The sequence below is a fragment of the Triplophysa rosa genome, linkage group LG5 (genome assembly GCF_024868665.1).
Source record: "Triplophysa rosa linkage group LG5, Trosa_1v2, whole genome shotgun sequence".
NCBI classification, from domain to species: domain Eukaryota; kingdom Metazoa; phylum Chordata; class Actinopteri; order Cypriniformes; family Nemacheilidae; genus Triplophysa; species Triplophysa rosa.
Genome location: NC_079894.1, coordinates 1238960 through 1266935, shown reverse-complemented (window position 1 = coordinate 1266935; position 27976 = coordinate 1238960). Strand labels below are relative to the sequence as shown.

The window sequence follows — 27976 nt, the reverse complement described above, 5'->3', positions numbered from 1 at the left end:
ACAAAAAAAGATAGGCTACAATATTTATCACGGTAGTCAATAGTGACTGCCGTACTCCGGAGCGGGAGGTGGCGGTAATGCGCTAATATGTTGGTTGCCAACCGCACTTAAACATCAATGGAAGAAGACGAAGTGGAACGAGGAGGAAGTGAAGAGAACTGCTGAAGACGAAGACCTTTAAATCAGGTTAGTGTCATGTCGGGATGTTCATGTGCTGGCTACCTGCCTCGGGTATTTAATACGGAGGAGATCTGTAGTGGTGGGCAGAGCGAGGCTGACTATGGGCTATTTTGGCAGTGAAAATTAAGATGAAAAAAAATCAAACCACAACGTCTCACGTTCTTACATAAAAATATTTGTATTCAACAATGTCATTTGCTCTGCTGTCGAAGGAGGCTATACCATAACCGTGTACTTAAGTCATGCATGCTTACTTTATGCTGGGTCTTTACATTCTCCAACACTGAAAACAGCTGTGAATCCTTGATCATGTCCACTCAAAGCCTAATCAATGTCCTTTGCACTTGCTAAAAATAAATAAGATAAATATGAATAATGAATTGTGTGTGAATATTTTTTATTATTATTTTGTATAGCTTTTTATAGGATTTGAGGGCTTAAAAATTGTGTTCTTGAGATGCCCAGAATTTGTAGTGATTATTCAGTGTGAAGCACATAAAGAACCGCAGATCTTTGGCTACACCTATGCCCATCCAATAAACGAAGGTGGTAGCAGTGCATGTGTTTCAACATTGATAAGGTGTTATGATTTGCCATCACACACCTCCCAAGGGTGTTCTCAAAATGGTCCCATACAATTGACCTTTGACTTTTTACTGCACTCATCTTATGTAAAGGGTATGTCTAATGTCAAATTACCCACATATATAAAAAACACAACATATATCTGTAGCAGACCTCTGTTTGTTTGGTCAAATTTGGCTAGATTTCACAAGTGATACTTACTTATCCTGAGATGATCACTGTCCATAGATTACAAACATGGTTAGTTTCTTTTTGTTTCTTAATTTACATAGTAAAACTAACCAAGTATCAGTTAAATCAATTTAAGAACACTGGTTCATGAGTTTACTTTCAGATCTACACCCCTAGTGGCGAAATCTCGTCGAGTTTCTAAACGGTAGTGACGTAAGGAAGCCGCTTTTGCTCAAAATCACGTGACTAACGCTACGTCCGAAATGGCATACTGTGACAGTACGCACTGAATTTAAATAAGTAGCTACCTATCTAAAACAGTACGTTCTATATAGTAATGAGTGGGAGTAGTATGAATACATATCGGACATACTGCGTCCGCCATGTTTTATGGTCATGTGACCCGTATGCTCTTTGACCTATGACGTTTTAACAACAACCTACACGTGAGCGTTGATAAAAAACATAATTTAGTCATGAGAAATTCATTTTTGGCACTAACATTAAAAACGGACGTCCGCCTTAAAGTTTTCCGCTATATTTATTTGATTCACTTTTGAAATTTGCCCGTTGCTCAGCTCCCGTGAAATCATGAAAGTGTCCAGCCGATCCACACTCACGAATCTCGCCGGAAGTAGTAGACCATCCGATAGATGTATGTGAAAATGCACAATTATAAAAAAAATCATAATAAGGGATGGGTATCATTAAGATTTTAATCTTATTACTACTGTCACATGATGCTTATCGGTCCGGTACTTTAACAGTATTCTTATTGGTTCTTGTGTTTTTTTTATGATAAGGAAGCAAAAACAAAAAAATTAAGAAAACCATTAACTGCTTTATTTTCTGAGATGTAAAATAGACTGTTATTAGCGTGGACCAGCAGTATTAAAGTTGCTGTGTGTGATATTTAGCAGGACCTACTAACAGAAATGCAATATAATATACATGACCATAGCCAGGTTGCCATTACAGATATTTTCAAGATGTCGATTAAAAAGTATAAATGATGTTAAGTTAAAGTGTAATTTTTTTCTTCTTGCCATAAGTCCTTCTGGCCATACTTCTTCTTTTTAGGTTTTATGGCAGGTTGCGAACCAATAGAATTGTCTCTATTTCCCTATATAATTTCATATTACCTCACACACCTAATACAGTAAATCTTCATACTGCACTCATTCGTTTTCCTGCATTTGGGCAATCATATAAGAAATGACTTAATGTGAATTCATACATCCTATCTTTCCAAATGGTCTGCATAAACAAGCTATTTCTATCTACATACACATGGAATGTGTCTCACATGGAATTCACCATGTTGTTTCTACAGTCGCCCTAAACGGACAAACTGCTCTACAAAGTACGTTTTGTAAACACGTTATCTCCTTCGGCAAAGAAGCGAAAACGTGACAAAATCTTAGTTCTGTGTCAGCCACCGTAGTGCTTCAAACGGGAGGGGTCGAGTGAGCCATTGGTTGCAATTCACAACCTCACCACTAGATGCCGCTAAAATGTCCACAATCTCCATGTGACAGTTAACCCTGGATTAGTTTGTGCCCCACTCACCCCTGCTTTGTTTCTGTTGTGCTATTATCAAAACATTAGCAATCTGACTACAGAATGTAGGTATTTATGGATGTGTAAATTATGGTATAACAAAAGCAGATTGCTTTCTGAATGCAAATCACTGCATGAATGATGCGATCATTTACACTGATGATCGACTATAGAGAAATATCAGCGATCATCGTCAGTAGGAATGGCTCTGTGATTTTAGATGTTTGTGATTTGTAGATGTTTTGATCGAGATGTGTTGCAGTCACAAAAGTCCATCCAGTGTTAACATGTTAATACATTGTTTGCTTAAAGATCTTACTGTGAAAAGTGTTAATTTCTTGATTGATTTTGTCAAGGTGTAAAAGCCAAGAGTTGTGTGACACAGTCCTGCATCTAATCCATAAAGAAAAGATTGAAGACATGAGTGATCTGGACGTATGCCGAATAAAAAACGAAGAGGAAGAAACAGGTTGGTGACCATTCTGATTTTTTTACATCACTGTATGAGTTTTGATTTTATGGTCTTAAAATGAGAGAACCATTTATCGCAAAAATATGTACGTCTTCACTTTAGACCCGGTGAAACTGGAAGAAACATCAATACCAGAGACCACACCTAATTCCATCAAGACTTGTTTTTCGAAAACCGCCAGCAAATCTTTTCTTTGCCCTCATTGTGAAAAGGTACTTGGAAGTAAATGTAGCCTTGCGGAGCACATCCGAATCCACACTGGAGAGCGCCCACACCCATGTCCTCACTGTGGACGGTGTTTCATACGAAAATCAAGGCTTACAGAACACATGACGGTTCACACCGGCGAGCGTCCGTTCGCATGTCCTCAGTGTGAGAAGAGTTTCAGAAGAGGAGCGATGCTTAAGCAGCACTTGAGAATCCACACCGGAGAGCGCCCGTACACATGCCCTCAATGTGAAAAGAGTTTCATACATGAAGCAAATCTGAGGAAGCACATCAAAATTCATACAGGAGAGCGTCCATACACGTGCGTTCAGTGTGGGAAAAGTTTCATTCACAAACACAAACTTGACATCCATGTGAGGATTCACACCGGGGAGCGTCCGTACAAGTGTGTTCAGTGCGGAAAGACTTTTAACCGGCAAGATAAACTCGCAGCTCACATGAGAGTTCACACTGGCCAGTACCCATACACGTGTTCTCAGTGTGAAAAGAGTTTCGCGAAAAAAGCCACTCTTAAGATCCACATGAAGATTCACACTGGAGAGGTTTCACGACCGTAAAAGATGCTTGCAGCTGCTTTGTGAGTAGATTTTAAGAGGAAACTTTCAACTAAAAGCTTTTATTGCTATTTAGAAGACTCTGGGGTGGTTTTCCCGAGCAAGGTTTAAGACTAGCCTAGCCATAGACTAAAATGTTAAAGCAGTTTAAGCTGGAAAAGGCTTACACTGATATACCTTCAAATACACCAGTGCTGTTGTTTTCTTTCAAAATGCACAAAAATAATGTTTTTTGTTGTAATGCTGTGTTCACACCAAATGCGAACAATCGCGTTCCTCGCTCTTTATTACTCGCGGGAAAGTTCGTTATTTTCGCATGAGTGACGCGAGCTGACAAATATTATCAACCTTCGCGGAAGACGTGAATGATGCGCGAGTTCGCGTCTATAAGCGTCTTTGTATTGACTTTGTATGTAATTTACTTGCGCAAATCGCTTCATTCGCGTTTGGTGTGAACACATCATAACACATAATGCTGGGTTCACACCAAATGCGAACAATCGCGTTCCTCGCTCTTTATTACTCGCGGGAAAGTTCGTTATTTTCGCGTGAGTGACGCGAGCTGACAAATATTATCAACCTTCGCGGAAGACGTGAATGATGCGCGAGTTCGTGTCTATATGCGTCTTTGTATTGACTTTGTATGTAATTTACTCGTGCAAATCGCTTCATTTGCGTTTGGTGTGAACACATCATAACGCATAATGCTGGGTTCACACCAAACGCGAACAATCGCGTTCCTCGCTCTTTATTACTCGCGGGAAAGTTCGTTATTTTCGCGTGAATGATGCGAGCTGACAAATATTATCAACCTTCGCGGAAGACGAGATTGACATGCGAGTTAGCGTCTATAAGCGTCTTTGCATTGACTTTGTATGTAATTTACTCGCGCAAATCGCTTAATTTGCGTTTGGTGTGAACCCAGCATAACACATTAATTTTATGCAAACATGTTTTAAGACAGTCTTGATATTTATTTTTGGTGATTAAACTCAGGGACATGTTCTGATCACATTTGGAAAAGCAGGTGTCCACTAAAGGTGCTATGATGATGTTCATTGTCAAAAATCCAATATCCTGGGTAAAGATTTACGTAAACTTTATCACCCCTTTCCAGCAACAGGGAAACTCCATTCGAAGAGCTGATGAATCCACCATCCTGACGTGCATATGTAGAAAACACATGTTGATCGTTTTTAAACAGGCCTGCGACCACAGCTTTATCTCGATTTCCATAGGCCTTTGAAAACACCATGAATACATAGATTCCCCTCATAGGCACTGTAAAGATTCCTGTGTCAGATGAATACAAATGAATTATTGAACAAATCTTTTGTAAAATAACAACGTTTTCACACTGTATGAACTGTACCTGTGTTTGGATCGTAGGCATTTCCAGTGTTGAGAAAGACGTGTTTGTAAATCAGTGTGTGTAAACTGCCATGAGGCCCATTCGAGGACAACAGAGATGTTGAGAAAACCACTTTTGAAGCTAAGACATAAAATATATGAGATGACAAGTTCTTTCAATTCAGGCGAAATGTTTTGACAAAAGACAAAACTTGAATTTCTTACATTACCATTTTTTTGTTTTATAAGTTCATCCACTTTAAACTTGATGTCATTCATTGTACCATACATGACCTCCAGCTTTATTGCCTGTGCTAAAACAATCATTGACAGATGAAAAGCAATTCATTTTTTATCATTTAAATGCATGGAATTGGAAACTTTTTTTGACATTACCTTTATTTTCTGTTTCTAGTTCATTCATTTTGATCTTTCTCTCGTTCATTTTAACATTCAAGGACGCCAGCTCTTGCTCCTGTGCTGTAAGAATCATTCAAGAACTATTAAATTCGTACATGAAGGCCAATGTTATTCACTTTTCTTCTTTTGCCGCCCTACTGAAACACAGTGCATACTCCATCAACGTTAATCCATGTTTTAGATGAGTAATAAACTTGCTGGATAACACAAATGTGAATTATAACATTTCACCATCATGAGGAAACCAACATCAATTTTCTAAGAAGAATGAATCGATGCTGAATCTTTCAGGCCCTGTCTCAGCGTGGTCTTTAAACACAACTGTCTGTAGTATTTTACCTGTGTTTTTTGTTCGTAGTTGTTCCATTTCGCTCTCCATTGATTTCATCCTGATTTCCATGTTTGTTATCTTCTGCAGTTCAGCGAGGATGTCGATGTTCGGTGAAAGTAAATCTGCTGTTATTGCCCACACATTGAGCATTAAAACTGAAATAAGCGTCAACATTATGGTTTGTCTCTTTTACTCTTCGTGTATCAATTGAATGACAGAACCCTAGCCTTATGAAGACAGGAAAAGCAACTTGCGTAATTGTTTACCGTCCAATAGACTTTGGACTGCGAAGTTTATTTAACTGTGATGCATCATTTTCTTCTTTGTCTAATAATAACTTGTATTAAAAATGTACTTTCTCGTTTTAAATATGTTCTTGATTCAACAGATGGCATGATTTATCTAAGCTTTAATTCTATTTCAATGTTTTTATTACTTCCAAGCAGTGTTGGGTGTAACTAGTTACTAAGTAATTAGTTACTGTAATTTAATTACTTTCCCCTTGAAAAAGTAAAGTAAGGGATTACTCTTATTTTTTCTGTAATTTAATTACAGTTACTTTTGATGTAATTAAACTAAATACTTGTGTAATATATGTGTGTGTAATAGTGGAATTGACATCAAAAATCAAAGTCTAACTTTAAAATCTGTGCTTTAATGTATAATTCTCACATTTGTAATACTTTGGTCAGTTAATAAGAGTACTTTATGTAGTTTAATATTATTTATTTGAATGAATTAAAAGAGCCCTTTCATGTCTATCCTTGAATCACTTAACTAATCAAGGTTGATGTAGGTTATAGAAAGTAATAAGTAACTAAATACATTTTGGAGAGAGTAATTTGTACAGTAATCTAATTACACTATTGAATATGTAATTAGTAACTAGTAATTAATTACTTTTTGAGAGTAACTTACCCAACACTGCTTCCAAGATATACTTTTCTAGTACTTTTGCTTTAGTCTCCTGCATCTCCCCTGATAACACACAAACATCTGGCAGATGTCTATTGGATGTCTGCATTTACATACGCAGTTTGCTCATCGTCAAGACGTCTGCTATCAGACGTCATATAGACATCTAGAAGATGTGTGTAAGATGTTTGTGATTTAGAATGGATGTAAAATTGCTCTGTTTAAGATGTTTAGCAGATGTTCTTACACAGCAGATGTTTTCCAGATCTTTAGCAGACGTCTTACCTGTGCTAGCTGGGCCAAGAAGTTCTCATGAGAAAAAATAACCTTTTGGGTTTCAATAAAAAAAGACTGTTGGTTTAACAGTTGGATGTACCAAAGAATGGGAGACCACGTTGAATTTAGGGAGTCCAGCACCACCTGACGGCTTTCCTTGTATTTGCAGCCACAGCCAAACACACAGTTGAGGAAAGGGCGGAGTGAATCACACTTCTCCACGTACAGTAAATGTAGTCTCGGTTTTACACAGCGGGAAAGCGCTTCACTACATCGACCATAACAATATGGAGACTGTTAACTATACACACGTTTCTTTCATTTAATGTATGAAGTTTGTTTTCCTTTTAAAGTGCTCTTTTGAAGCGCACTCGTCAGGGAAGTGTGCAGTGGGAAGTCGCGACTGTCACTCTTTTAAATCTTTCAGACTCTGTCAACAAATAGCAGGTAACACATTTCAGTATGTCGTTTTATATATTTAAAACTGTGAAATAAAACAGAAACGCATAGAAAAGGAATCATGAAGCGTTGGAAGGACGTCTCGAGCTCACTGAGAAAATGACATTTTAAAACACCGGGATTGCCAAAGATGGTTAAGAGAAGTAACGTTAGTTTGATCAGGAATAAGGTTCGACAGGTCTGGACTTGTCGTGAATTATTTCTGATTCTTGGCTCAATCCTTATTTTATTTATAATCGAATCATTAAAGAATTTGATTCTAGAAAACGGCTCAAAGAGCTGGTAAGTTACTTTATAACGAATAAAATCGATACTTCAAAATAAAAGACCCAAACCAAATCACAAAAGAACAAATTAAGACAGATAATAAATGCAACTTATTTTCGTCATTACAAAAATAATCTTAGAACAAAGTAAACAACTTATATGCACAATGTATACAATATAATAACAAACAGTTACACCCATGAATCACAGTATTGAACACGTTTATTGAATATGTGAGTTTTGTGTGTGTATAACGCCAAACTTTCTCAGGATAAAATGTGTAAAGTAAGCATTATGTTTTGATCAGGAGAAAACAGCATATTTATTGTGAAGAGAAACCCTCTCGAACACTAATTCACTGCGTCTAATAATGGTAGTCTACAGCAGACTGATACCGAACAATAACTCTTTTGTTTTTCAGTTTAAAGTGCATGTGATGATGAGATCAGTTGACAGTCTTTAATCTTCCTCCTGACGTTCATATGACCCTCGTCTGTTTCCAGCAGGACCTTCTCATAATGGAACTTCATCAAATCAGCGACCCCTTAACACATTACACTGCTGAGGTATAAGTCTTAACTTTGACCTTTGTATTGAAAATACAGCGCACGATCAATTTTACCATCCAGGAGAGTTCAGAAATGAAACCTTCTGACCTTGTGTGCTATACAAAACACTTACAAGCCTATTAGTGCAGCAGTTCATGTGAAAAGTTGATTTATCATCGAAAAGCAGGTGTGACATACATTATGTTGGGGGGGGATAGCATACAACAGGTTTCAATAGACACATTTACTCTGAATTGTAAAAGCATAAGTCGGCCATTTTAAATAGGTTTTTAAACTTTTCACCGATCATCTAGCATCACAATCTTCAGTATAAGAACCAGATAGAAATGGTTGTTTGTTGTAATTGTAAGACATATGGTTGCCCAGCAGGTTATGGAAAAAACACAACTGTCCTGCAATGAGGAACCTGCGGATAAACCATCACAATTCACGCAGGTGGGCAGGTGTATTTTTGTTTTTGCACGTTGGCCAATTTTGGGAGGATTAATGGTTTATTACAGAAATCTCTGAATTTTTTTGTCTGTATCACTGTACTGTCTATACACTGAAATGGGGGTACTTTTCTGTTTTGTGGCTGATTAAGGGTCCTGATTCAAACACAGAGACTGTTGACCGACAAACACATGAGCAAGTAAGCCAGCAAATGATTTTTCATTTCTGCTTAATATTGAAATCTTTGTTTTAAGCTGTTGTTTGTAAGGTTGTTGTTTTTAGGCATGACCTGTTTCTAACCAGTTGGACACATTTAAGTAGGATCAATTTCATTTTTGAATAGTATTTCTCATACAAATATGATGTTTTTTTGTGAGAGGATCCTATGTTCTTCAGTTTAAGACATGTAGTTTTACACTTCTGTGGCATGTTATAACAAACTTGTTTAGCTGCTGACTTTTATCCAGGAATTCATGCACCCCAGCCTGGTCTGGAAACCTGAACATGCCTCTGGCGTATTACACCATTTTTATAGGCACACCCTAAATGACTTTAGCCACACTTCAGAAACAAGCACACACGTGTACAACACATGATTAGTTGCGTAGATCAATCACAAACATATTGACATAACATAACTACATGTTACACAACTATCTAAACTTGTATTATTAACCTCAGTTTTTCTTCATATCTGACCAGGAGCTTAACAGCATCTCGCACAACATGACAACAGAGATGGACAGAAATCAGGTGAGGTGGAGATTTGACAGAATGAACCCATGGCTGCGTCCGAAATCGCCTACTTCCATACTATATAGTAGGCGAAACTGAGTATGAGTCATGAATAGTGTGTCCGAAACCTCAGTATGCAAAAAACAGTAGGCGAGAAATACCCGGATGGTCTTCCGCCGAGATTCGTGAGTGTGGATCGGATGGACACTTATCTATCCCATGATTTCACGGGAGCTGAGCAACGGTCACATTTCAAAAGTTAATCAAATAAATATAGCGGAAAACTTTAAGGCGGACGTCCGTTTTTAACGTAAGTGCCAATAAATGAATTTCTCATGACTAAATTATGTTTTTATCAACGCTCACGTGTAGGTTGTTGTTAATACGTCATAGGTCAAAGAGCATACGGGTCACATGACCATAAAACATGGCAGACGCAGAATGTTTCATACTACTCCCACTCACACTATATAGAACGTACTGTTTTAACGGCCGATAGGTACTTATTCAAATTCAGTGCGTACTGTCACAGTATGCCATTTCCGACGCCGCCCGTTTACCGGACGAGCGCGCCTGTACTGCAGTTAACTTCCGGTTTGTGTTTGGCTAGTGTCTAATAAAACAACTATTTAAATTGTATTTAATTTATGTTGATATTCATTTGTACGATTATTTTATTGTATAATAATTATATAAAATTAACGATTTGTTGAATTCTGTTGTATGTTCATTTTATGAAATAAACAATTTGTTGAATGGGTCCCGTAGTTTTGACGCATTTAAAGTCTGGTACACTGCCATCTAGCGGTTGAGCTTGGTATCGCAATCTAAATTCAAAATATTAGAGAGGCAAGTTGTTTCTTTAGCTTGTTATCAGAAATAATCTACAGGCACTCTATTGTTTGTGAATGTGTACCGGAAGTTAAGTCCACGAACACGCGCATGCGCTGTAACGTTTGTCTATGTTGCCGCGTTCAAACCGTCTATATGTATCGTACTCATTGCAGGGGGATACTGATCATGTTCTGGAAAAGAAGCAAGACACCGAGCGTGAGATACCTAGAGAAGAGAACAATCCTAAAGTAAGTGAAGTCAATACAGATCACATTATATGTTTCTAAAGAGGAAAAACTGTTTCATATCTGTATTACTATATATACTTACAGTGGAAAGGAGAGAAGAAAAATAACAGAAATCCCTTTTTGCCCGAACTTGCAGCAAGGGTAAACAAGTGATTTTCAAGCTTCCTTCTTTAAAGTACAAGTATGACACATACTAGTCGATGACAAAATGTTTCTCTTTCAGAGCAAAACAGTGCAGAAGAGGAATGGGAAGCAAGATGGCGGATATGACAGTGACCCTGCAGACGTACTGAAATACACTTACAGATCATTTATTCCCAATCAAACCCAGTGGAAATCACTTTCTCACATTCATGACTGCTTTGTGTTTATGTAACAGTTTCATTCAGGCATCCATCTTTTCAACTCCTTTAACCAATTTGCTGTTTCATTTGACTGCATTTTTTGTGATTTTCTTTTTCCACATTTGATCATGCCTTACACTCTATCTTCTCCATCCCCTCTTTCGGAAGACCTTGACATTACCTTCTGTTTTTATATCAGACTAAAGGCCGTAAGAAGCCCCTCATGGAATGGCTGGATGACTTCCGTTTGCACGAATCTCAGAGGGAAGATGAAGAGGTTGGTTACTGTAAAAATGTACTGATTTAGCACTTGTCTTATTTTTATTTATTCATTCATTCTACATCTGTCTGTCGCAGGATCTTGACGGCCTCATGGATTGGTGGAGCACTGTGGAACGTGAGTTAGTCCCGCCATGTTGGCACCAGTTATCATTTCTGTCATGCGGTATCTACGAAGATTGACATCACATCCCTGCTATCGTCTTCTTGTTTTGCCCATTTAGAATGGGAGGAGATGCCCAAAGGTGTCAACATGACGGAGAAAGAAGAAGCCAAGTCAGTCAGAATTCACTGTATGTGTGCGACATGCTTCTTGGAGGCAATTTGGCCGACTTGTGTTTGTCTTTCAGGGCTTTTGCTTTAACAGCTGAGAAGGTGCAGAAGGGCATCCATGTGTTTAACAAACTTTTCTCAGAACGAGCGGAGGGACTGTGGCAGCACGTGATCGACCTGCACGCCATCGCTGATGGCCTGGACCGCTTTAACAAGAAGACCAAGATCGCCCAGATCACTGGCGGCTCCACGAGTGCTTTGGGGGGCATTGCCACCATCACCGGTCTCGCCCTGGCACCTTTCACCATGGGAACCTCTCTGATCGTGACTGCCGTCGGCTTGGGCGTTGCCATGGCTGGCGGACTAACCTCGGCCTCTGCTGGGATATCCAATACCGTCAACAACTCTTTGGATCGCAAGAAAGTGGAACGCATCGTGGAGGACTACCAAGAGAAGATGGCCGACCTTAACAAATGCATGAAGTTCATCAAGCAGGGAATCACAAACCTGCGCAAGTTCAATCTGAACAGGGTGAAGAAGCATGCGTACAATCAGGATTTTCCTGGTTTTGATGATATCTATGAAGACGGCGCCATGGCAGGCAAAGCCATTCTAAGCAATGCCAATGAGATCATGCGAGTGATGCAAGTAGCCAATGCAGCCGGAACGACGGCGGCACGCGCCGTGCAGATCGCCAGTATATCCACTGGTGTTCTGACTGGACTGTTTGTTGGGATGGACATATACTTTGTGGCAAAAGACTCGCACGAGCTGAAAAATGGTGCAAAGTCAGAATTTGCTGCCAAGATTAGAGAGGTGGCAGAGCAGTTACATGAGGGTTTGGTGGAACTCAACAGCATTCGAGAGGAGCTGCAGTTAAGCAACGCTGTGAACGAAAAGCAAGCAACCTCCTGACAAACACCTGCAGATATCTTCGCTTCCTTGATTTAATGATTATCTACAGGTAGAAAGGTGGATGAAAGGTGCCACTGGTCCACGAGGCTCCGGTTATTTTTTTAGAAAGTTACACAAAGCTACATAGTTTCAGAGGCCTATAGCTACAGCGCTGACACTTTCTGAGCTTTGCATTTTTAGCTGCTAGTGCAATATTTGATTTTTTATTGACTTTTTATTGACTTCCTTTAGCTTTTATTAGACTAAAAGAATATGCAGTAATATGGTACATGTAGTTTTGTAATCTGTTTGATGAATTTGATTGAGTGGTTTTCCATTTGTGGTTTTATTTTGTAAATATTTCCCTGTGGGTATTTCTAAAACCTGGCATAACACAGTGCAAGAAAATCATATTCTTATTCATTTAGTCTTGTTTTCCAGCACAAATATTCAGACATCCATAAAACAAGATATATTCACTTGAAGCAAAAGCATTGTCTTGATTTCAGAAAAATCTAACACAATGTTAGTTAATGAATGATGTATAAAAACAGACATAAAACAGAAAAAAATAAGTCTAACAATGAGGTAAGAAAAAATCCTTTATTTTTCCTTTTTGAATTACATATATATTTTAAATTATATCAGATTTTTCATACTGTTTATAAGATGTTTAAATGATTGTATTGGGAAAAAAATTAGGGCTGTCGATTGATTAATCGCATCCAGAATAAAAGTTTGTGTTTACACAATATATATCGGTTTGGTGTGCATGTTAATTTTGTTTTTATAAAAACACACATACATGCATATATTTAAGAAAAATATCAAATATAAATGTATGAACATTTTTATATAATTTAAACTATTGGTAAATGTAAATAAATACATATATCTCCTAAATATGTGTACACGTGTGTGTGTGTTTATAAATAAAAAAATAATATGCACAGTATACAGACATATTAGGGAAACACAAACTCCTGTTTAGATGTGATTAATCATTTGACAGCTCTAAAAAACAAACATATATATTTTTTGCAGAGCATTCTGTATGTTTTTGCTATCTATTACATTTTGCAGAGCATTCTACGTGTGTTCCAGGACAAATCCATGTTATGCATCTTTTTGCTCTTTCATTACATAAAATGATTTAATAACCTGGAGTTGTGTCTTTTGTGCATTTTTTTAAGTATATTTCATAAAAAATGTTGCTCGTGTAATAATTACGTTAAATACATAAACAAGTAAACACAAATCCAGAATCACCCCATTCAAATAAAATGACTCTTCCTACATGTCCTAAGTTAAGACCTGACAAGTTCGATATTAAAAATCGTTGAGGTTAGTATATTTCTTTGTTATTTTTCAGTGATGTTCGGCGGTTTGGTTTCATGTGCTTTTGCTTAATCGACATGAAGACACGCGAATAACCGTTACATCATATGACCGGCCTCTCAAACCGCTCTGTGTTGCTCAACGCAGATTAGTCAGGCGGAGCTTGACAAAGTTTGACAACAACCAGTTTCTCTGTCACTGCGTGTCTGCATGGGAATCTGAGGTAGGCGAACATCGTCAATTTTAACTATTTACCAAATAACGGTTTATCCGAACTCAACCGACTCGGTAAAGTCACGATTCGATATGAACGTGACTTTCTGTGTTTAAAGCGCTTTCGCACTGCGTGTCATCATCAGGCACTTTCTTTCCGACCAGCAAAATCCATATGGGCGCTTTAGCAACTTCGAAAAGATTTGCACTTTGCTTTTTGAGAATAAAAGGATACAAAGCGATTCGATTAACATCTTATAACTAACACGAAGCGTCAGAAGCGAGGCGTGGTTGACTTCACGAGCGATCGGCGTATCAAAACACCGCGAGAGCGATTCGAAAGCATGGGAAGCAGTCTCTTCTCGCGGTATTCTGATGTCGTACGGTGATCGGTCTGCGCAGCGACGCATGCAGTCGAACACACCCGAACACATCTAATGCGCCTGCGCAGTGTTGAAACGCGTAACATTACCGTACACATGTCCTTTGAACTTACAAGTATTGTGTTAACGTGGTGTTTGTCTGTTTTGGGTTAGAAATAGAGAAGTGCGCGGTGAGAGGAAGCTGATTACAGTTGACACATTTCATCACATTTAAAGTGTATACTTGTTGTTCCCTTAAGAAAATTTACCATGGTTTTACTACAGTTAAAACTAAAAAAACATGGTTACTGTACTAAAACAATGGTTATAACAAAATAACCATGGTTTTGAAAACCATGTTTTTTGTAAAAACCAAATGGTTTCTGTAGTAAAACTATGGTTTTGCCCTAAGTAATCAATGCACCAAAAAAACCATGGTTACTACACTTGTACCACAAAAAAAAACATGGTTAATTTTCGTAAGGGTTACAACAGAACAACACTAAACATCTTCAAATTCCCCATATCTATTTCCTGTAACTGCACTGGTTGCAAAAGTATGATAACAGTGGATATTTTCTTTTCTTGTATGCAAATGACCCTTCGGGATATTAACCATGGCATGTAACCATGTTGGCAGATTTATTACCATTTGTGTTGCCATAACTGTAGACATCATTATTGGGGTGAGACCGTAGTTGTGGTTACTATGGTTTTACTACAGTTAAAACCCCAAAACTAGTTAAACCGTGGTTAAGTTCCATATGGGGATGATTGCTCACTAAACGACTCGTCCAAAGCTTTGTCAGACTTCCCCTGAGCTAATATAAGGTGGTTATATGAGATAAATGTGCAGTCATGTGACAAAAACCGACCGCTCTCTTTCACTTCCATTGTTTCATGTATGACACTGCTAAAATCATGGTTCTTATGCATAACTTATTGAACCCCAAGTCATTTGCCTTTGCCTCTGTTTTTTTTTCAGGCTATTTGAATTTTTACTGAAGATGAGGAATCAAGGTGAAATATTCTTTTAAGTCTCACTGAACATCATCATCTCCATAGTTCGGTTGGCAGGTGAGCTGTGGCACATTGTTATGATTTGTATGTGCTGTGTAAGTAAACAAAAAGTGTGTTAGACACACATTTACACGGCTTTGCATAACTTTATTTTCTGCCAGATTTAGAATGAGCTGGGATTCAGTTGCTCGCACAGGAAAGCAGAGAAAACCACATTGAATCATGAAGGATTTCTTTAAAGCCCAATCAGATCCCCTCAGAATATCCTACAATATTCTTCAAAAACCGCTCACATGCACATCAGTGAAACCATGCACTGAGTTGAGTCCTGTCATGTGTCACAGTTTTTCTTCTTCTCGTGATGTTTCTCATTTGTGACCCTGGACAACAAAACCAGTCTTACGGGTAAATTTTTCGAAATTGAGATTTTGACATAATCTGAAAGCTGAATAAATAAACGTTCTATAGATATATGAGTTGTTGAATAGGACAATATCTGGCTGAGATACAACCGTTTAAAACTCTGGAATCTGAGAGCGCAAACAAATCAAAATATTGAGAAAATTGCCTTTGAAGTTGTTAATCAGGGGCACTGTGGCAGACCATCCACTCACAAAAATAAAGTTTTATATATTTAAGGTAGGAAATTTACAAAATATCTTCATGGAACATGATCTTTACTTAATATCCTAATGATTTTTGGCATAAAAGAAAAATCGATAATTTTGACCCACACAATGTATTTTTGTCTTTTACTAAAAATGTTCCCGTGCTACTTAAGACTGGTTTTGTGATCCAGGGTCACATTTTGTTTAGTCACTTTGGAGAAACGTCTTGTGAATGACTAACCTATAGCCTACATGAAGATGCATGTTTGTGATTTCAGCCAAAGAGCCAAAACCAAGAGAACCAAAGATGGTATTCATTTATATCATTATATAACAATATATTGTGCCATAGATATGTTAAGGCCATTTATTTACCAGCTGAAACATGTTGTGATAATGAAGTTTAATCTCAGTGGGCCTGACTTGAAAAAACATCATCTCTTCAGCCAAGAGAACACACACAAAAACAGACACACACACACACACACACACACACACACACACACACACACACACACACACACACACACACACACACACACACACACACACACACACACACACACACACACACACACACACACACATAAAAATAAATAAATAACACAATACACCAAATACAGACTCATAGTAATTTACAATAGATGTAAATTATTGTAGATAATTTACATGTAGATTTTTCACAATTTTTTGAGACTCCAATAAAAGAGTAAATTCGTTAGAGAATATTTTGTATAGAGACAGTCGACATTTATGGATAAAATATTTGCCATTCAGGATAATAAGATTGACAAGATTGTCAATGTTTTTGTCTTTATGTTCATAGTAACAAATTATTGCTTTCAAATCTAATGTTATCATTGAACCAATTTTTGTAGAAGAAAAGTAATTTTCCCAAAATAATAGCACCTCCGGACAACCAAAAAATAAATGACATTGAGACTCCTCACAAGTGATGCAAAAAGAACATTCATTTCTAATATCCAAAAACGGTGAAAGTAAAATATTGGTTGGATAGATTTTGTGTAAAATCTTTAGAATAATTTTTCTTATCTTATTTGAAATACAACATCTATAAGATGGCGATGCCTTTCTCCAATGAATATCATTAATAATATATGATAGCATTCCAATAAAAGTTTCCTCATGGAATAACTATGTTTTTTCCTAAAATACTCCTCTGATATCTTTATTTGTACATTTTTTAAATCCAAAATACCTTTTCCATTTATAAGGAAATTACGATCTTTATTATGACCTTTATAATATGTCAAGTGACTAGAAAGCATGTATTTTGTAGGTTAATGTGTGAGATCATAAGTGGTTTGAAGTGTAGTTCAGAGTCTACTGCAAAGAGAAGTTGTTTTTTATTCCTAAGGAAATTGTGAAGGACGGCGTAAAAAAAGCATAAAATTATATTTATGTGACCTGGACAAACAGTGACATTGATTCACAGTAAAGCAGGTAATAAACCAGGTGAGATGTTTTGAAAGAAATGTTATTTCCTTAAAAGTGTGCACAAAAAGAGGACGAAAGCATGCACATCAAAAAACGAATAAAGAGTTGTATATAAAGTCGGCACACCTAATCTCCAAAAATATCAAGAATGTATTCATTAAAAGACTTTCGCATGGCGCGTGACGTTTGTGTGTACCCCATATTTGTTCAGTTTATTATTTTCTGTTTGATTTTTCACCCAATTTCAATGTCATTATTGTGGCCACTGGTGTCTTGTGTGACAGTATGCTACAGGGTTAATACGTTCATATTTAGTCATGTATGTTTTTCACGTTCCCTGTGTTTCATCTATGTTTTCTCCGTGCCGCAGCAGAAAGCGGATTTAATGTTGTCAGACGAAGCTCAACACTCATCTGAGGTGAGCACATACCACCTGGAAACATTCAAGCTAGTCCAGTTCATTTCTGTCATTTCGTAGCCAGTCCCTCTTGTGTACTTTTGCAAAGCCTGATTGCTGTGTGTTTTTCTAGGATGAGCACATTGTGCGTGGCTCAGAGATCGGCAAAATCAAGGTCAGTTCCCACGTTTTTCATTGAAATTCAACCCTACCACTTGTATCAAATGTCTTTGTTCTCGTTTGCTTTACAAGACATAGAAACACTTAGAACTTCAGACAATGAAGAATCATTTTATTCTTTTCCAGAACAAACTAACCGTTCACAGCAGGCTCCAACCATCATGCCGCAGTAACACTAGTAAGGTCAGCTAGTGTTGTTTGTGATTCATTGTTTCTACTCTTTTCAGAATCATGCTGCTTTGTAAATAATTGAATGCACATTGAGTCACGAGTTAAGCAACTGTTTTCAGAAGAATGTTAAAATCCTCACTGAAAAATGTGTTATTGTTATTAACATATCCCATTTAAAGCATAAGTTGTGTGGAGTTGATGCACTGAAAGTGTCATTTATGTTGAAACGAACCAATTCTGAGAGAGAAACACTGTTGACGTATCAACGATGCAACATTCATATCGCACATGTTATGTGACAAATATTAAGAATGCAGAGTGATGTCATATGACCATCCCTAAAGGAAGCATTTCCCCCAAATGGGTTATGTTTGATATATGCTTAATTTTTTGAAAACTGACTTTCCACTTAAATCGACCTTTGTTAAAACTAACGGCGTAAAGAGCTAAGAAAAATGACATTTATTCTGAAAAGTTCAAGCATCTGCATTTGATCGCAGATGCCATTTGGCTTGATATAAAAAAACACAATTTAACTTAAATGGTTTGCACATCCAAAAAGATGAAAATTCTGTCATCATTTATTCACTTTCAAGTTGTTTCAAACCTGTATACGTTTCTTTGTTCTGTTGAACACAAAAGAAGATATTTTGAAGAATGTGGGAAACCAAACAGACTACCATTGTAGTTTCTTTTCCTACTACGGTAGTCAATGGTGACCCAAAACGCTTTGGTTACAAACGAACTTCCAAATATCTTGCTCTGCGTTCAGCGTGACTAAAAATGTATAGAGGTTTGAAACAACTTGAGTAAATGATGACAGAATTTTCTTTTCTTTTTTGGTGTACAAAATCTATTTGACGACACTGATTCACCTCATATTTTGCTGCACTTTTATTCTTATTAGTGATTTGTTGTCATGTTGGTTTTCACATTACAACACAACACTGTACCATATTTGACCAGCAGGGGGCGAAAAGAAACGACCTCAAGAGAGTAGTCCTTTATCCAAACCTTCAGTAGAGAAATCACATGATTTTGCCTGTGGAGTTGCATTCTTTCATTTATTTCATAAAAGATATGTTTTGATGATATGTCACAATAAGCTTTGGTTTTTGGTTGAAATCTCAAGTATGTTACTTTCTCTTTCTTAACAGGAAGAAGAAAATGGAGAACACTCATCCAGCAATAGCAACCAATCAGAACGCAACACCATCAAGGTAAAACTGTTAAAACATATTCAATGTGTACATGTATGTAACAACAATGGAATATATTTTCGACGTTTCAAAGGAGTCACATAAAATTAAAATCTGGATGTTTACTGTCACTTACATGTGTGTCTCTCTTATTTTTCACCTAATGACTGACGCCGTGCAAACCGCAGAAATCACATTGGTCATACTGTCATTTCACGTAATTCTGTCTAAATCCCGTTCTGTTTTCCTCTTCTTTAGGAGAACAATCGCGTGTTTGATTTTCTCAAAACATTTCCTAGAGGAGCTGAAGTCACTTCAGGAGAGGTACACCTATACAAACAAAGATGACTGGTCTTGTATTTCTTCTTGAAGCTTTCACGTCACTGTTTCTCTGCACACAATACACAGTAGCTTCAAGCTTTTCTTTTTTAGGACAGCCCACCGTTACACATTAAACTGCTGTCTTGTAACGATGACCTCTTATGTGTCCCAAACAACAACTCCAAGGTGCTCAACTGTATATCATATACCTTCAACACATATTGTTATTTTAATCCAAAGCCAACTGGTATAAACAAATGCGCTTGTCTTTTGTTCAGGATAACTTCGGGAAGCTAGGCGGCACGCTCCGCACTTCCCCAAAACCAGCATCACGCTTTCCTGTGGAGACGGTAACGGAACCCCCTGCCCCAATAGTGTTTAAGCCTGTTTCTACCATAACATACATAATAATATAGTGTTTTCTGTATATAGGATCCTCTCAGTGAACGCAGTGAGTTTATGGACTGGAGTCATGACGTGGCCCTTGAAAAGGTACTTCACAAAGTTTAGAAAGGATCTGAAGTGTCAGAGCGGTTGCCCAGTGGTTAGCGCTCCAGACACGTACACATGAGCTGGTCGAGTCCGACTATAGCCTTGTCTGTGAAACCGGGCCTTAAAGTTTTTGTATAATTCTCTCTTCTGCTGGAGAAAATCTGGAGATTCTCGTGAGAAACACACAGCCTGTATTGGAGTTTTGCTCATTTTGTTCTTGCAATGGTCAGTTATGGGTTTTGCATCTTTTCAGGTCGTGTCTTTCAGAGTGAAGAAAACACTGCCAACAACATCCAAACTCTCTTCTAGCGCCCAGGTAGTTTAACATGAATATTTTTGCATCCGTTAACATGAAAAGAACTCATTCTTCAATGTGTACAGGGTTCAGATGAGGAAGATGCTATTAGTGAGCCAATGGAAATGCAGCACTTACAAACCACTGGGGTGAGACCTCATACGAGTGAATTAAATGCTCACCTTACGTGTAATGAAACTTTTACATGTTTACTTCACATATTACATTACTGTTCAATGGTCTGTCAACATATAATACATAACTGTAGCATAATGTTTGCATGTATGTTTAGGAGTGCACGTTTGAGGTCGTGTCCGTGGAGATCGCTGCCTATCCAACAGATGAAAAGCCCATAGAGATGGACGAGGTTCATGTCTTCTTCACGGATTGGGTAATGTGGTTGAATTTGCTGGTTTTAACCTGGTCTTTGTCTCCACAGGATGATGATCTGATTGACTGGTGGAAGACTGTTGACGGTAAGATGGGACACAATGGGTTGACTGGGCATCGGGTTGGTCCTGTTATGCACCCAGCTAACACAGTTACGTTGTGACATGGTGCCGGACCATATTTGTTGCCACGACGTACCATAATAACGTTCCAGCGACGTAACTTTGTGATTCCCATATTCCCATAAGTAAAATCAGGCAGTGAGGTAAGAAATGACCTTTAAAGTTTAAATGATGCGAGCGCGCGGCTCTTTGCAGAACAGAGAAGGCGCATGCGCGCACATATCAGATGCGCGCACTAAATAAATAGAAACGCAGTTTTAATTGTGGTATTGAAATAAACTCCTGTTTAATAGCTGTCAGAAGTCGGATTTATAGCATTCGTCTTGACATAATATACAGTTCCCTTTCTGTCGGTCTCTCGACGTTGTGTCGAACCGACAGATGGGGTTCGTCCTTGAGAACCAATCGCTTCCGATGGTTTTGGAATTCAGAGAGACATCAGCAGCGCAGCAACTCCACAGCTCGCCAAATCTGGTGAAGGGCCATAACATACATTAGAATGTCATGACTGGCCAATCAAAATCAAGCTTTCAAAAGCGCTGTGTAACAAGTCTCTAATTTGTTCATATGAGATTTTTTGCCATTGATATTCAGTTTTCCCACAGTAGAGCACACTTTCCTTTTTCCAAAACTACTAAAACAACACCCAGGAAAACATGGACCTCCTACCCAGCATGACGTAGTTTTTTTTATGCCGAAAGTGCCTCCTTGCTTTTTAAATTTCGTTGTGTTGTGCACCAGTGGGCCACCGTATTCCCCCCCCCCCCATCGAACACCCTCTGCCTGATCGCTTATAAAAGTCATAGCACACCATTCCTCAATAACCCGGTCGATTTGAGCCTTCATTCATGGGCCTATGACAAACGGTACGAGACAAGTTATGTGCCGAAATTTAGGTGGAACATGAAGAATAATATGCCCGCAAGATAATAATAGTGATGCTTTGCATACTGCAGAAGCACCATTAATAAGCTTAGAATAAAGAACAGTTACTTTCTCATTTTTTTTGTTGTGTTGAACACAAAAGAAGATATTTTGAAGAATGTAGGACAGCAAACAGTTCTGGTGCACTTTTGACTACCATTGTATTTTTTCCTACTATGGGAGTCAATGGGTGTCGAGATCTGTCTGGTTATAAGTGTAGTGGTTTTAGCTGCATGTTAAAATAATGATGAGCTTAGCTCACCAAATAAGATTCTCCACCAGATCTATCAAGATCACATCCATGAAATGAGTTATTTAAAACATCAATTTCAGTCAGGGAATTAGTTTAGCTCAAAGGAAAATACATATAATAATTGTCATTAAGTATACATATTTTACTGTTTCTGATTAGCAGTATAGTGATAAAAATACTTGTATGTATTCGTCCAGCAAATACATCAATGATATTATACACTTTAACGTTATCTCATGGCCATAAGTAACGCGACTTTACGAAAACAAGATTTAGAGCTGTAGCATAGATCGAAACACAGTTTAAAGGCAGGGTGGGTGATCCTGTCCAGAAACAGTTTTTGTCATGTTGGCTGGAAATTTCTTTACATCCTGATAGCAATCAAGAAGTATAGTGGTCAAATCATATTTTTATAATTATATATCGTCTGTGAAAGGAGTAGGACCAAAAAATGTTCGCCCAATCAAAACGTTCTGGCCGAACGCTGTGACTGGTCATGTGTACATTTTCAGCCAACGTATTTTGCATACCACTGCGCACCCTGTTCATACGTCATCAGCACGCTCACGTCCGCTGTGTCAGTGTAGGGAGAATGGCGGACAATCAGCAACTATCAAATTTCCTGCGGAACCGTAAAGTAAATCTACAAAACAAAAGTCAGTTTTCAAAAAAGCAGTGACGAAAAAAGGTCTGGATCATGAAAGAGGAAAAACTCGAATTAACATCAGTTCAGCTTTTACACGGAGACAGCTCCGGCAGGCAAAGGGTCTGAAAGACGATACTATGGTTGCTCTCTTTCTTTTGGACAGGTATGTACAATTCGTGGATTTAAGAAATACATTCATGTGGTTTGCACCTAATGGTTTGCACCTAATTAGTATGGTTAATTTGTACCTAAACTTAGTTATGGACATAGCACGATGCATTCTGTAGTTTTATAACATAGCTCATCAGATAGGGAATTAAAAGAGGAGGAGTTACATAGTAAACATACTATTCCTTGAATTATGTTAAACTGTGAATCATCCCAACGTATGAATACAACAAAATCAAAACTTGCATCATTACTGGTTACAGGTAACTTAACATTGCAAGAGTGCCAACACACAACAAGGATATTTACATATATTTATAGAAAAGGACAGTTTAGAGTAGTTTTGTCAGAGAATTTTCTCTGGATCGCTTCAGATTTTAAGTTCCAGGTGAGACAAAACAGAGAGACTTCTCACATCTCCTTTGCTTGCTTTGAAGCTTAGGAGTCGTAAATACTCCACGGAGAAACAAAAGTGTTATCAACACTTTCGGGGGAAGAACCAACCTAGATCCAGGCACCCCTGGAGCCAGGTTTGGCTCTGGTCTGGTCTTTTTATCAAGAAACCAGGACAAAGGCTAGTGGGGGGGGGGTTATGGCTCTTCTTTTAATGATCCCGACACAAGATCCAACACTCTGGCTATGCCAGGCACTACATAAGCATTCTTCCAAATATCTTTCTCTGTGTTCAGCAGAACAAAGAAATGTATACACATTTGGTACAACTCGACGGTGATTTTTGGGTGAAGTATCCCTTTCAGTGTGGGCCACATAACGTTTATTTATGTTTTTGCCGCTGAAACTGTCTACGGTTAATACAATATTTGTGCATATGTATCTTTAATATGATATATCAATATTTCCACGATATATCTATGATTTGAATTTATTATAAATGTTTACATTTTACTGTATACATTTTGTTTGACAGGATGGAGTGAATGGAACGAAGCTGCACATTTTCAGAAGGATGAGCTGTGAGTAAATGTGAAACCAAAGCGGTCAAACTAACTAGAGTTGAATCTAAACCCAGGAATGCACGATTGCTTTTGACAACCTCGCTATCATTTCTGTGTGTCAGAGCGGTCGAGGCGGCGGCGGACAGAGTATTCATGGCGGCTCGTCTCTTCGTCAGTCTGTTCAACCAGCGCGGAGCATCCCTGCAACGTCGGGTTGTGGAGTTGCTCGCCCTGGCGGACTCCGCCGACAGCTTTCATAAGAAGACTGTGAGCGCAGCCATCGGTGGAGGGGTGGCTAGCGTGGCGGGGGGTATAGCCACCATTACCGGCCTCATCTTGGCCCCCTTCACCTTCGGGACGTCCACCATAGTGACGGCGGTGGGGATCAGCGTGGCAACAGCTGGAAGCATCACCTCAGCAACTGCTAACATCACCGACGCGGTTCAATCCAAGATGGACCGCAAGAAGGTGGAGAAGATGATCCAGGACTACCAGAATGAGATCGGCGACATCAAGGATTGTCTGGAATTTATGCAGGTGTGTTAAGCGGGATGTGTCGAAGTGTTTACAGCTTGTTCGCTGTCGTGTTAATGTGTCTTGTTTGTTGTTTTGTCTCCTTTGTATGTAGGAAGGAATTAACACTTTACAGGAATGGAACTTTAAGGAATACTTTGAGAGTCTGGCCAACTCGAACCTCCAACGCAACATAAAACATGTGGTGAAGGAAGGTGGACGAGCAGGTAAAGCGCTCATGATAAACACAGAAAAGCTTATCGGCACGGTGAAAGTTCTGGGCGTGGCTGGAGGGGCTGCTAAAGCTGCCAAGGCCATCAGCGTCACCACCGGGGTCGTGTCTGCACTCTTCCTGGCCCTGGACGTCTTCTTTCTCGCCAAAGACTCCAACGAACTGCGCAAAGGCGCCAAGACCAAATTTGCTTCCAAGATCCGAGAAGTGTGCCGTGAACTTCAGCACGGCCTGTTGGAGCTGAACAAAGTAAAGAATCAGCTTCAGAAGACCATGGATGGGATTGAAGTGGAAGAATATGACAAGCAGGGTGAGGTAGAGGAGGAGGATGACGATCAGGATCCCATCAAACTGGCTCAGCTGGAGCAAGAACTCGATCAGTTGGAGGAGAAACTTGACAGGAAGGTTTCGCAAATTAACAATAGCGAAAAAGGAGAGACGCCTAAAAAGAAAGGAGCCGAAGCGTCATCAAGTAAAAGAAAACAATAAAAAAGGTGTGTAATAAAACAATGTAGGTGTGATCAATAGCATGAATATAAAATTGACCAGACAGGCATTTCACTGCAAGTTGTATCATGCGTATACAGTAACTGTGTATGTGACAAATAAATGAAATGAATAATATTGACTGACATACCCTTGTATCAAATCGCAAGCGTATCTTTTTTTTAGGGATCTGCAAATATTGTTTACTGACTGAGAATCAATATCAGCTTGTATCGTGATGTCCAATTTACACTCCTACAGATAACAAAATAAACAGAGACTAAAGCCCTATTCGCACGGGATTAGTATTACCTGGGGACCTCTGGTCATTTGTAATATTTGCAGAGATTGTCTGTGATCATGTAGCGCATTCGCACGGGATAAGTGAAGCCTGTGATTTTACTCAAATTTACTGACTTATTTCCCGGATGTGATGGCAAGGCTTTGCATATAGTTTGAATAGCCTATTGTTGTATGGTGTTTAATGATATATGACCAGTCAGCATTTGAGACCCGCGATCGCAGTGATCTTCCGTCCGGTTCGCGATCACGGGTCTCAAATGCTGACAATGTTAAATCCCCATTCACACAGCCCGCTGATCCCGGAAAATTGCCCAAAAATTGCCAGAGTGCCTTCTGTGTGAACGCAAACGCATCCCGGATAGATCCGAAAAATGATTCCGGAAAGGGGACCTATAGGCTCATTTTAACTTCGCAGGATTCCGTTATATTTTTTTATTAAGCTTGTGTAAATTTGCACTGAACAATACTGAACAATTTCCATTTATATGTTATCATATGACATTTTATATTTAGCTTAATCTTGTGGGCTATAGCCTACCTTGCGTTCTTGTGCCTCTTCGTTGTTCCGCATTTACTAATAAACATATAAATACAAAAGTTTTTTTAAAATTGACGTCTTTGTCATTTGCAAAAGGCAATAATATATGCTACAGAATAATATCCAAAAAAAAAGAGATATTATTTAGGCCTAATTAATAAAGGAAGGCAGTAATAATAACAAACTGCGCTATTTAGCCACCTAAAAACACAAGTATCTTTCACCATTATCAACCCTCATTTCACGACAAAAAAATGCACATTACATAACTTTGCAGTATATTACGTCATGTGTCTTTACGGAATCTTCACGGAATGTGTGTAAACGCACGCACAGATTCCAGAAAATCACTGGCAGTGTGAATGAACAAAATCTAACGATCCCGGGACAAATTTTCTGTGTATTTTCTGGGATCGCTATGTAAAAAATGCTTTTAGTGTTTCCAAGATAAATAAATAAACGGGAGACTCCCGGTCAGAACAACAGTTTTGGCAATGTATGGAAATGACATTAATATTAAATATTAATATCAAAACAGCCTCCATTATTCGCAAATGGTGGATAAACCTTGAAAAATGATATATGAGCGCGCCAAATCACAGAGATGCCGATTCGCACTGGACTAATATTATCACAGGACCTCGGTGTTCGTCAAAATATGCTAGGTAATTTGTAGGGGAATGATTATTTTACAAATTACAGACATGGCCGATTCGCACGGGATTAAGATCACAGACAACCTCTGCAATTATTACAAATGGCCAGAGGTCCCCAGGTAATACTAATCCCGTGCGAATAGGGCTATAGAGTGAAATGAAGTGGATCAGACCTGGAATTAAGCATTTGTTTTGTTTTGCTTTGTGACACTATCACAATATCGCTGTGTTAGTTTTAGCATCATGACAGCACATGCTCAAACTGTGGTGCGTGTCTGGGGTAGGAGTCAGGACTATGTGTTTGTCTGGCTAATGGAAGTTGGGAGGAGCGTTAGTGGAAAAAACACACTTAGAGGAAATAAAAGAGGAACAAAAAACCCCCAGAAAATAATACTCATGCAATCAAAACCTGAATAATCATTCTAAATATATAGCGAGAGGAAAGAAGTTCATTTCTTAGAAAAGTCTGAACACTGTGCACTTTCAAAACACAGCGCTGTTTGTATAAAATATAGACAAGCGTGATGCAGCATCATTGGCTCAACCAACCGTGAGTTTTTGGCTGTTATGAAAATATATATATATATGCACTGGAGTCACTTTTGGATAAGGTTACATGTGAATAAACTGAACATTTGAATAAACTTCAAAGAGAAATAAAAGTCAGAAATAATATGAATAGACATATTCAAGACAAAACATTACGTTAACCATACTCTGTTCACCATAATGAGCTATATATTTTGTTTTTGTGAACTAAAGTTTTGAAACCTTTAAAATTTGGTTTGAATTTGGCATGATAGTAAATCGATCATTTGATTTTAGTTTGGCTTTGATTTTCCCTTGTTTCACAGGATTCTTTGAATGGTTAATCTCTTTGGCAATTTCTAAAAGTTGTTTTATAAAGAAAAGGTCATTTATCTTTTATACCCATGATGCAACAGGCACGCTTTGTAGTTGTCTAGACAGCCATTTCAAGTATTACATTTCCTGAAGCTGGTGATTTTAATAATGTGTCTTCCATTCTTTGTAAATGTAAAATATCCAACTTGAATGAATATGTTCGTCTAACAAAGGTAATTATATTACTTGAACAAATAATTTTTAGTAGAAAGGAGCCTGTCATGGTTCTGCCTCTTCTTGTCTTGTCTTTCTTGGTCTTGTGGCAGAACCATGGCAGAGCCTCTTGTTCTGTGTGAAGAGAGACATATTGTTGTCGTCATGACTTAATATGCACTCTCTCCGGTCTCGTCTATGGCCCTGCCCCTCTCGTTCCCTCGTTTAGCTTTCCATCAGTGTTTCATCCCTGACACCTGTCCCTTGTTAATTATCCTTTGTTAGTCTCTTGTCCTGTGCTCG

General features: G+C 38.4%; 4 protein-coding genes across 15 annotated transcripts; 3 read left to right on the top strand and 1 right to left on the bottom strand.

Moving 5' to 3' along the window:
• The first annotated feature begins 68 nt into the window (after window positions 1–68).
• On the top strand, window positions 69–5127 carry LOC130554229 (gastrula zinc finger protein XlCGF49.1-like). The gene is made up of 4 exons (XM_057333743.1): window positions 69–186; window positions 2853–2965; window positions 3071–3773; window positions 4868–5127. The coding sequence occupies exons 2-3, from the start codon at window positions 2917–2919 to the stop codon at window positions 3751–3753; spliced, it is 732 nt and encodes a 243-aa protein (XP_057189726.1). The 5' UTR covers window positions 69–186; window positions 2853–2916; the 3' UTR covers window positions 3754–3773; window positions 4868–5127.
• Window positions 4746–6147, bottom strand: LOC130554036 (uncharacterized). The gene is made up of 5 exons (XM_057333424.1): window positions 5773–6147; window positions 5497–5580; window positions 5326–5414; window positions 5123–5273; window positions 4746–5043 (listed from the first exon to the last, which is right to left on the bottom strand). The coding sequence occupies exons 1-5, from the start codon at window positions 6023–6025 to the stop codon at window positions 4760–4762; spliced, it is 861 nt and encodes a 286-aa protein (XP_057189407.1). The 5' UTR covers window positions 6026–6147; the 3' UTR covers window positions 4746–4759.
• A 1076-nt stretch (window positions 6148–7223) lies between these two features.
• On the top strand, window positions 7224–13542 carry apol1 (apolipoprotein L, 1). Of its 10 annotated transcripts, none has more exons than XM_057333685.1 (12): window positions 7224–7489; window positions 8275–8334; window positions 8707–8772; window positions 8915–8968; window positions 9472–9522; window positions 10509–10586; window positions 10671–10727; window positions 10810–10872; window positions 11130–11207; window positions 11288–11327; window positions 11434–11485; window positions 11560–13542. In XM_057333685.1, exons 2-12 carry the CDS (start codon window positions 8287–8289, stop codon window positions 12395–12397), a joined length of 1425 nt encoding a protein of 474 aa, XP_057189668.1. In that variant the 5' UTR covers window positions 7224–7489; window positions 8275–8286; the 3' UTR covers window positions 12398–13542. The 10 variants fall into 10 exon arrangements, with proteins under 10 accessions (XP_057189668.1, XP_057189666.1, XP_057189667.1 ...); XM_057333683.1 differs by having other exon boundaries at window positions 8704–8772; XM_057333684.1 differs by having other exon boundaries at window positions 8272–8334.
• A 281-nt stretch (window positions 13543–13823) lies between these two features.
• On the top strand, window positions 13824–26706 carry apold1a (apolipoprotein L domain containing 1a). Of its 3 annotated transcripts, none has more exons than XM_057333648.1 (17): window positions 13824–13937; window positions 15275–15366; window positions 17746–17793; window positions 17906–17947; window positions 18079–18135; window positions 19281–19343; window positions 19581–19646; window positions 19755–19829; window positions 19922–19993; window positions 20076–20135; window positions 20389–20451; window positions 20517–20579; window positions 20723–20797; window positions 20870–20906; window positions 23862–23907; window positions 24012–24426; window positions 24518–26706. In XM_057333648.1, exons 3-17 carry the CDS (start codon window positions 17761–17763, stop codon window positions 25121–25123), a joined length of 1773 nt encoding a protein of 590 aa, XP_057189631.1. In that variant the 5' UTR covers window positions 13824–13937; window positions 15275–15366; window positions 17746–17760; the 3' UTR covers window positions 25124–26706. The 3 variants fall into 3 exon arrangements, with proteins under 3 accessions (XP_057189631.1, XP_057189630.1, XP_057189632.1); XM_057333647.1 differs by having other exon boundaries at window positions 17749–17793; window positions 24518–26705; XM_057333649.1 differs by lacking the exon at window positions 20517–20579 and having other exon boundaries at window positions 17749–17793.
• The last annotated feature ends 1270 nt before the right edge of the window (window positions 26707–27976 follow it).

What these genes read in the sequence shown, in the direction of transcription:
- LOC130554229 (XM_057333743.1), top strand. Translation starts at nt 2,917, where the DNA reads ATGAGTGATCTGGACGTATGCCGAATAAAAAACGAAGAGGAAGAAACA. An exon ending in AAACGAAGAGGAAGAAACAG is followed by an intron (nt 2,966 to 3,070) that starts GTTGGTGACCAT and finishes TCTTCACTTTAG; the next exon opens with ACCCGGTGAAACTGGAAGAA.
- LOC130554036 (XM_057333424.1), bottom strand. Translation starts at nt 6,025, where the DNA reads ATGTTGACGCTTATTTCAGTTTTAATGCTCAATGTGTGGGCAATAACA. An exon ending in TTCATTCTTCTTAGAAAATT is followed by an intron (nt 5,581 to 5,772) that starts GATGTTGGTTTC and finishes TGATTCTTACAG; the next exon opens with CACAGGAGCAAGAGCTGGCG. An exon ending in ACTAGAAACAGAAAATAAAG is followed by an intron (nt 5,415 to 5,496) that starts GTAATGTCAAAA and finishes TGATTGTTTTAG; the next exon opens with CACAGGCAATAAAGCTGGAG.
- apol1 (XM_057333675.1), top strand. Translation starts at nt 8,251, where the DNA reads ATGACCCTCGTCTGTTTCCAGCAGGACCTTCTCATAATGGAACTTCAT. An exon ending in GAGAAGAGAACAATCCTAAA is followed by an intron (nt 10,587 to 10,670) that starts GTAAGTGAAGTC and finishes ATATACTTACAG; the next exon opens with TGGAAAGGAGAGAAGAAAAA. An exon ending in TTGGTGGAGCACTGTGGAAC is followed by an intron (nt 11,328 to 11,433) that starts GTGAGTTAGTCC and finishes TTGCCCATTTAG; the next exon opens with AATGGGAGGAGATGCCCAAA.
- apold1a (XM_057333648.1), top strand. Translation starts at nt 17,761, where the DNA reads ATGTTGTCAGACGAAGCTCAACACTCATCTGAG. An exon ending in CTGAAGTCACTTCAGGAGAG is followed by an intron (nt 19,647 to 19,754) that starts GTACACCTATAC and finishes TTTCTTTTTTAG; the next exon opens with GACAGCCCACCGTTACACAT. An exon ending in AGCCCATAGAGATGGACGAG is followed by an intron (nt 20,798 to 20,869) that starts GTTCATGTCTTC and finishes TTGTCTCCACAG; the next exon opens with GATGATGATCTGATTGACTG.